The sequence below is a fragment of the Physella acuta genome, unplaced genomic scaffold (genome assembly GCF_028476545.2).
Source record: "Physella acuta isolate Inbredline_101_S28 unplaced genomic scaffold, ASM2847654v3 ptg000833l, whole genome shotgun sequence".
NCBI classification, from domain to species: Eukaryota; Metazoa; Mollusca; class Gastropoda; family Physidae; genus Physella; species Physella acuta.
Window position 1 is genome coordinate 122,656 of NW_026732351.1, and position 9,401 is coordinate 132,056.

The following is a 9,401-nucleotide window of genomic DNA, read 5'->3' on the forward strand; positions in this document are numbered from 1 at the left end:
TATATATAATATATATATATAGAACGTGTTAAAAATTCGGCGCCTTTTTTTGCTCTTTTCGCTCCCCCTACAACAAAAACCTGGATACGCCTCTGCTACCGAACCCTCCAGTTTCATATGCGAATTCACCGATTGAACCCTTTATTATCAGTGTTTCTTTCAGGACGGGGGACGGGGGAGGACACTGGTAAAAGTATATATTTTCTATATAAACTCTATTTTGTTGTGGGGGGGGGGGGGGTTCTGCCCGGACTCTGCTGTTTGTTAATGTTAAAGCTCTATCGTCAGCACTGACAAAATCCAATAGTGACTCATGAATCGGGTGTGTGTCTTGACCTCCGCCGAGCCCCTGAGACTGACTCACCGAACCACTGGGTTTCGATCGAACCCAGGTTAAGAATCACTGCTCTTTAACATATGGTTATATAATATGGTTACAATTCCGAAACTTTAACAGCACTATTTTAATTTAATTTTATAATTTATAACGGTTCGAATAAAAAGGTAAATAAAGTCACGTGATTTCGGAAAGCGGAAGTTGTCGTACGCCATTGTTTTGTTTGTGATAGACTATTTCTTTGACTGTACAAAATTATATTTCATAGCTCTTTTTTTGAGTTTCCCAATGTCCGGTCAAGGTACTTTACAGGTATTGCTATAATTTGCTTTGTTTATTAAATTAAAATTTCAATTACCTGTTCAAATTACGCTATGATTTAGAATAATTGATTCAAAAGAGCAGGAAGTTGGCCACTTCTAATTTTAATTTTTTTGTTTATCATCCATCATGATCATGAGTAAGTGACGAATGCATATCATAATGACATCATTTATTACATTAATAATTAGTCGTTATGTTTCCAATACCCGGACTAGGCTCAATAGTTCAATACTAAATCGATAGACATTAATATTTATTAATGCAGAATTCAACGTTGGTAAAATAAAAGTAAAATAACAGAGGTCCCAGGCCAGTGTGTTTCCATTTTTCAGTTGAGTTGAAACTAAACATAGTCTAGAATCTAGATCTACATCTAGAATCTAGATCTAGTCAGGTTTTCAGTAATGTAAAACATTGATCTCATTGATGGGAAATTGCCTGATTAACATGCCTATTGTTGTTGTATAGTGGCATTAAAAGAAAATAGTAGGGTCTAAATTTCCCAAATTTAACTACCTAAATGTTAAAATCTTACTAATCCAGACCAAGTAGCCTAAATTATAATAAAATGCCATAGGCTAACATAGCCTACTTTTTTAGAATTTGCATATGCCCTATTTCACAATAACTACCCCACTATTTTTATTGGAGAATATTTATAGATTTTTGAGTCATCATCAGATGGCATTATAATGTTTACAAATATATGTTCCTGTCACTAGGACTTTTCTTTGGCAACAGTCAGATGATTGGTTCAGTTATTTTAGGATCTTATAGGGCTTAATTATAAAACATTAAACTACTAAGACTAAAAGGACAGAGCTTCTTCACTTGAAAAATTCAGAGTTTATGTTAGATGATACATAAATCTTTGGTTGCCCAACAAATTTGTTAGAATTTAAAGGAAGTTGTGATAAGATTTAATTATTTTTCATCATGAAAGAACTTCCCATAACTGGAGTAAGACATTTTTACTAGTTTTTATTTAGTTCACAATGTGTTAGTGGGTTTGATGTCTTATCTTGTAACTTGATTTTGGCATACTTTGAATGCAGAAATTAGCCTTCTAGATAATTAAGCCTAATTCTCAAATACAACAGTTTATCATTTACAATCCAATTTGCTTTTAAATTAATCATTAAAAGTAATATACTATATTCAGTAAAAAGGGAGGGAATTATAACTAGCAAGCATTAGCTCATTCAGCCAGGTGGCAGAGGTAAGTTGCTCATGCTGTTCACTATATTTTCACACATGAGAGCCAGCCTTTATAATCAATTAGGAGTAGAAAATGTTGTTTAGACTTAGTTTTGCATTCATTTAGAATAAAAAAAAAATTTAAAATAAAAATGTTGCTGTTTTTAAATACAATTCCCATACTTTGCGACTTTACCAGCTAACAACACCATTTTATGAAATCCTTATTTTCCTTGAGCTTTTTGAATGTTTCATTTTTTTTAATATATATTTTAGTATGTTTTATTTTAAATTTAGAAAGCCATTGAGCTAGTTACAAAAGCAACAGAAGAGGATAAGAAAAAAAACTATGAAGAAGCTCTAAAGTGCTATGAGCATGCTGTTGAATATTTTCTCCATGCAATAAAATGTAAGTGTATATTTGAATGAGAACACAACTCAATCCTGTTTCAGATGCTGAAAGTTAAATTAAGATTAATCAACTTATTCAACTAGCGATAAATGTCAAATTTTGTATTTAATAATTTAACCTCTATACCTTGCTCTTTAATTATATACCTCAAAACACGACGTTCACAACACTTTGTATATTTATATTTCAGATGAAGCAACCAGTGATAAAGCAAAAGAAAGTATACGAAGTAAATGCACACAATATTTAGATAGAGCTGAAAAGTTAAAACAGTATCTTAATAAAAAAGATAAGAAAAAGCCAGTTTTAGATGGGGGAAACCCAAAAAAATCTTCACCAGAGTAAGTAATGTTATTAGAGTGAATGATTTATTTCAGAATCTGCACATAGTAAATCTATTATAGTTTTACCTACTAAATCGTGTGTTGTATTTGCTTGTTTTGTATTCATGGTAACAAATACTTGATTCATTATTGATTCTTTTTGCATTAAAAACTAAGTTTATAAGCATGCTTTACTTGTTTTGTTTAGTGACAAATCAAGTGATGAAGAGGAAGATGGGAAAGACCCGGATAAGAAGAAATTTGAGGCTCAATTAACGGGTAAGGTTAACTTAAAGTGCTTCCTATCTTAGTGGTATATTTTACAAAATTTAGATATTTTATCCCACTTGCTAATGCTTTTTAATTAGTAAATTAAAATGTAACTGTCTACTATTTTATTTCATAGTTTTATGATTTTATTGGAATATTTGATAAAGCTTCATTTACTTAATGTTAGGCAAAATGCTAATTTTGTAATAGATAATAATTGTTTCTATATTGATGTTTATTGTATTGCAATGATTTTGTGCAGGGGCCATTGTTATGGAAAGTCCAAATGTAAAATGGGAAGATGTTGCTGGACTAGAAGTTGCTAAAGAGTCTCTTAAAGAAGCAGTTATATTGCCTGTCAAATTTCCTCATTTGTTTACTGGTAGGAGCATGTTAATTACATTTGTACTATTATTTTTATCTTTATACTCTTCAGTGCTTATGCAGAATTATTGCAAAAGATTTTTATTATTTAACTTCAAGAACATTACATTAAAAGTTGTGAGTTAATTGCTGTTCTGATCTACAGGTAAAAGAAAACCATGGAAAGGAATTCTACTTTTTGGGGTAAATAATTTTTTAAAGTTTAAATAGATATATTAAATAGACACATTTATTTAACACCGTAATATTATCTAGAAATGCTAGTAAAAAGAAGTGAATAATTACTTTTTATATCTATGGTACTATCTTATTAATATTGAAAGGAGCTAATTTTACAAAGTATAAACACATTTATTTAACACCATAATATTAGTAAAAAGAAGTGAATAATTACTTTTTATCTCTATGGTACTAGCGTATCGATATTAAAAAAGAGCCAAGTTTATATAGTAGTTTTTAATTAAAAAATAAATATTTCAAATATTTCAGCCCCCAGGTACAGGCAAATCCTATTTAGCAAAGGCTGTGGCTACAGAGGCCAACAACTCCAAGTTTTTCACTGTTTCGTCGTCAGATTTAGTTTCCAAGTGGTTGGGAGAGAGTGAGAAGTAAGTACTGTAAACAGAGTGATAATTTTAAAACAGGTCAGCCAATTTAAAAAATTTCACATGCTAACTTTTCTGTTGGAACTAAAATGTACTGAGTAGTGGTACTCTGCTGATGTAATTTAGTCAGAAAATACATCCTTAGACTGGTACACAATAATTTGGAAATTATGTGCCATTCTAATTTGCTAGATTCATCAAATAGCCACAACTAGGTGTTTTGTCTGTCATGAATAAAGGAAAACTTAACCTGCTTTACTAGTTTTAAATCTAGTTCTTTGATTATAAATTTTTCTTTTCTGAAATGAAATGTTTTTAGAGAACATGAGCAGTTGTCTCTGATGTTTTTATTGAATGTTTTGTTTATTTCAGGTTAGTGAAAACACTATTCCATCTGGCCAGAGAACACAGACCAGCCATCATCTTTATAGATGAAGTTGACGCCTTGTGTGGCTCTAGGAGTGAGAATGAATCAGAATCAGCAAGACGTATAAAAACTGAATTTTTAGTTCAAATGCAAGGTGTGGGTAATGACAATGATGGGATTTTAGTGCTTGGAGCTACAAATATTCCGTGGGCATTAGACTCTGCCATCCGAAGAAGGTATGTGTATAAAATTTATTTAGTGGAAATATTTAGCCGCAATACATATTTTATTGCAAGAGGGTGTGTTCACACAGTAAATCTAGCTTTGACCTGTTAAACTCAAGTCTAATGTGTAAGACTTGAATTTGGAAAAGTACTGCTTTGCAAGGCTAACATCCAATTAAAATCAAACAAGTGATTACAGATTTAGAGATTTTTTAAAACAGAAATACACACAGCTAGATTAAAACAAATCAATACTTTTCTATCTGGAGCCACAATGTTAAAATAGAAGGACAACCAAATTTATACCACATATACATTTTTAAACCCTGACTTTGTTTACTGCATCATGTTTACAAGAGTGTTTTGTGGGAGTGGCTAGTAGGAGGAATACATGTCTATTTAAGGGCAGTTCATCACGCCAAGTGTTTGGGGTTCCTATTTTAGCTTGATTGAGGCTGTAGGCTGTAATATTATTACTTTTGTATGCTTTAGGGATAAAAAGGTACACATTTTCACAGTGTGGGCCTAAAAAATAGGTGCCAAGATTATATACACATTCCTACAAACTATTGCCAACTGAAGAAGAAGATCCTCCAGCATAACAAGACAGGCCCTCACCTGGAATCCACATGGCAAAGAAGGATCTGGATACACCTGGGGATAGTTGGAGAGACTAGCCTAGGACAGAGATGCCTATAAATCTCTTGTCAACAGCCTTTGTCCCAGGAGGGGCGATAGGCTAACCTACCTACCAACCAACAAATCATCTAGTCCAGATGTTACTTTACTTATATTATCATCTTTACACCTCCTGTTTCACTCATTTTTTTTTTCCTAATAAGGTTTGAGAAGAGAATCTACATCCCATTGCCAGAAGCCCCAGCAAGAGCTGAAATGTTTAAACTTCACCTTGGCTCTACCCCTCATTCTTTGACTGAGGAGGATATTAGAGAACTCGGCCAAAGAACAGAAGGGTAAGCTTAGATCTATTTTTTATGGACTTTTGTAAAGAACAGTTTGCAGGGTGAAAATGTTTATTTTCTTACCTTATTGAGCCAGTTGCTTAGATACAATTATAGTATGTTACTGATCTACCACATTGCATGATTGGTTAAAATCTTGTTTTAAAATAAACCTTATAACAAAATAATTATGTATAGGTTGTTTTTTTTCCTTCTGTGACTCAATTGACCTGTATATTTGAATCCCAGCTACTCAGGTGCTGATATCAGTGTTGTTGTGAGAGATGCCCTGATGATGCCTGTTAGAAAAGTTCAAACTGCCACACATTTCAGAAAGGTACAGCACTCTTGTTATAGTCATTTTATAGCGTAGTTGATCATAACTTAATGTTCTCTATCTCCCTGTATGTTACACATTTTAAATGTGTGTTTTTCCACTTCAGGTGAGGGGACCCTGCAGGAACAACCCAAGTGTTACAGTTGATGACTTGTTAACCCCATGCTCACCAGGTGCTCCAGGTGCCATAGAGATGAGCTGGATGGATGTACCTGGAGATAAGCTGCTGGAACCTATTGTATCAAAGGTTAATTGATCTTTTTATACTTATACAAAAAATGCATGATGTTGCGATTCAGCTATGCTTATTTTAGTATTGCTACTGTAGTTTAGACCATTTAGTAACACCCACAGGAAAGATTATTTATTGTCCTCACATAATTTTGATAATACTTAGGTAAATTTTCCACATCACTGTTGTCGGAATTCAGGGAAACCATTTTTTATAGCCTGCATCTTAATCAGAGGCACAATAAGTCATTTAACAATGTTTGTGGCAGAATACTAACCAGAGTGCGAAATTAAAGAAAAAAAAGAGTGTGTTTTTATATATATATATAAATATAAGCAATTGACCTGACACGATGGCTCATCCCAAAATGGTTCCCAACAAAATATTTAAAGGCTCATGTTAAAACTGCTCCTATTATACATTTAATCAGATTTAACATTTTCATTACTCTTTTTGAGTATTAAATTATTACCTTGTTCATGTCATACATTTACACTCGTTGTATAGTAGTGTCTAATAGGAAGTTACTGAAGGAAATTACTTGAGTTAAGATACTACTGTACAGCACTTGTAGCACATTTAGAAAATCTTTTTTTGTCTTTACTTGTTATTTTTTTGTTTGAAGCTCTTTTTGTTTAGTGACAAATTGTCATGGTTCTTTTGACATAGGCTATATTCTCATGAACTCTTTTCATAGGGCTATTTTGTCAGGCTGATATGTTATGGCTACATGGTCACCTGCAATTTAATTTTAATTTTCTGATTTTACTATTCTACAGACTGACATGCTGATGGCTATTCTGCAATTTAATTTTAATTTTCTGATTTTACTATTCTACAGACTGACATGCTGATGGCTATTAGCAGTTCAAAGCCAACTGTAAACAGTGATGATTTAAAGCGACTACAAAAATTCACAGATGATTTTGGCATGGAAGGTTGACACACCTGGCTAGTACATTTGGGGGGAGAGGACTGAAATCATAAAATCACACAAGAATACAAAAGCCTGTTCTAAGGTTACTGAGGCTCTGGACTATAAATTAGCTATCAGTAAAACATCACATAGGATCTGCTAGGAGTAGCCTGTCTTTTTTTTCCTGTTCTTTTTTTGATGGATGACTATGAGGTATGACTCTCATGCAATGACTGTTTTGCCTTTGTTCAAATATATCAAGTAGTTCTGGACTGTTATTTGTATGTTCTATTGAAAAAAATTTTTTTAGATTAAAATTATTACAGGCTTTATTTTTAAAAGTGGTATATTGTGTCTAATCTAAGGAATAATTATAGTGTATACATATAACTTTTAAAAATGTAAAATTTCAATACATATTCAAAGACTTGGAAGGGGATATTTAATTTTGAGATGTAAAAATATTGTGTGATGTGGACAGTCTGAGTTTGTTATATTTTAATAAGCTAGTAATGTTATTTATCTAACATATTAGTAATGATTAATATGATTATCATTAGTTGAGATTTCAACTTTTTGCTGATTAGTAAAAAAAAATACGATTTTCACTATTCACATCAAACACTAAAGACGTGCCGATCATGCAACTATATTCTGTATCAACGTTTTATTTTGTATGTCTGTGATACCCATCATTCTTCTTGTGCTTGTTTTTGTGAAGTCTGTGTCTTGAATCAAATCGTTTGTACATTTTTTAAAGAAAATAGTGCATCCATGTGTTACTTGGATGCAGTTAATCCATCAACTTTGAAGAGGATTCATAATTCTGATGTGAATGTTTTCTAGTGAATAAACCATCACTGAACACAGTTTTAAATTGTTATTTAAATTAAATGTTATGTGTAATTCAACGTCTTAAATTAGTGTTTTCTCTCAATACAAACGTAATTTTGTTTTCTACCCAAGTTTCTAGACGGGTATGAAATAAATTCTTTGAAATCAAAATACTGATGTTTTGTGTTTTGCTAATCAATGAATATGGAATGAGAGAAAATGAAAATAATTGTTCCTTGGGCAAAGAAAATATAAAACAACAATTTTGTGGTAATTAAATAGTTTTACACAAAAATGATTTTTTTGTCAACTTTGCTTGTGTATTTTAGTTTCAAGAAAATTGTGAAATCTTTTAACAATCAATTTGTTCTTTCTGAATTTGTTTTTGAAAATTTTAAATTGATCTTCATACTTTCTAATGTATCTTCGTACACCTTTGAGCAGATTTATGGATGTCCAATGAGTAAGTTGGAAAGCTCAACAACACCCCAGTCTAAGTGTTATTACTAATAATGTTCACTGTATTTTAATCTAATTAAATAACTGCTTGATAAAGATGCTAGCACAAATACAAGTAATGGAGCATATTTTGTGTCAGTTGATATGTTATATTCAACACACTTGTACTCCATAAACGTTTGTGTAATTAGAGTATTTTATCAACCTTGTCGGCTTTATGTCCAGTCGCTAGATGTTGGCCCTATGACCATGTTGGCCTTTTGGATAGCAATCTTTAAACTTTAATCTCACACCCAAAAAAAAATTTAAGATGAAGAAAAATCCCCAAAATTAATAACGGCACAAAAAGATGATCTCAAATTTTGGTTGCTGCTTCAAGATAGTAAAGAGATATGGAATCCTAACAAAAATTTACGTAAAAAGACAGTCATTAAGAAAAAACATCAATAGACTAGGGCAAACTTATCAAAGTAAAATCATAAGCCAATTAATTATTAATATTGACATTTAAAACAGGCTCACGTTAAATATTGATACATGCTAGCTTTCAATCTTGGTTATTTATGCTGTACCAATGCCAAATGATGGGGGTTTACAAGTCAACAACAGAGTCTGTACGGGGTCATCTCTTGAAAATGTTTAGCTTTAATTCCTTTTTATAAACATTGTTTTTTCATGAGTATAAAATAGTTTATAGGGGCCTACAATACAATACTATCTAATTACTAGATGTATGTTCTAATACAAGTTTGAGAACAATTATAGTAAAAGCTGAAGAATTTGCCCGTCTAGCAAAGTAAGTATCAACAGCAACAAAAACGCACAATTTCGCAATTTATTTACTGGTTTTTTATGTGTCGAATACATGTATTTAAAAACTCACTTTTTTCAAACAACTTTTCTAGTACAATTGGACCTAATATTAATGAAACTCTAAGAAGCTTTAAATAATAGAATTAGAGATGCCAAAAAAGTTTCAAATCACTACTGAGAAGGAATCTAAACAAAACAGTCCCAGGCATTGGGTACCCAAAATACATGAATAACGACAAATACATTTCTTAATTAACCTTAAGTTAAGACAATTTGTTTTACAAATACAATGAATTACAAATCATTGATTAAGGAATGGATTAAAGCCATTTCATTGTGCTCAAAATTAAAATTTTATAAAATGTAAAAAGAAAACAAACTCAACAGAGAATGTTTTCGTAGTTT

The 9,401-nt window shown here is 31.7% G+C and overlaps 1 protein-coding gene across 1 annotated transcript; it reads left to right on the top strand.

Moving 5' to 3' along the window:
- The first annotated feature begins 506 nt into the window (after positions 1-506).
- On the top strand, positions 507-8,022 carry LOC131951854 (vacuolar protein sorting-associated protein 4A). Its single transcript, XM_059314257.1, has 12 exons — positions 507-649; positions 2,156-2,267; positions 2,461-2,611; positions 2,802-2,872; positions 3,126-3,245; positions 3,393-3,430; positions 3,737-3,855; positions 4,225-4,455; positions 5,286-5,417; positions 5,655-5,742; positions 5,849-5,989; positions 6,816-8,022. The coding sequence occupies exons 1-12, from the start codon at positions 626-628 to the stop codon at positions 6,915-6,917; spliced, it is 1,329 nt and encodes a 442-aa protein (XP_059170240.1). The 5' UTR covers positions 507-625; the 3' UTR covers positions 6,918-8,022.
- The last annotated feature ends 1,379 nt before the right edge of the window (positions 8,023-9,401 follow it).

What these genes read in the sequence shown, in the direction of transcription:
- LOC131951854 (XM_059314257.1), top strand. Translation starts at nt 626, where the DNA reads ATGTCCGGTCAAGGTACTTTACAG. An exon ending in TTTTCTCCATGCAATAAAAT is followed by an intron (nt 2,268 to 2,460) that starts GTAAGTGTATAT and finishes TTTATATTTCAG; the next exon opens with ATGAAGCAACCAGTGATAAA. An exon ending in TGGAACCTATTGTATCAAAG is followed by an intron (nt 5,990 to 6,815) that starts GTTAATTGATCT and finishes ACTATTCTACAG; the next exon opens with ACTGACATGCTGATGGCTAT.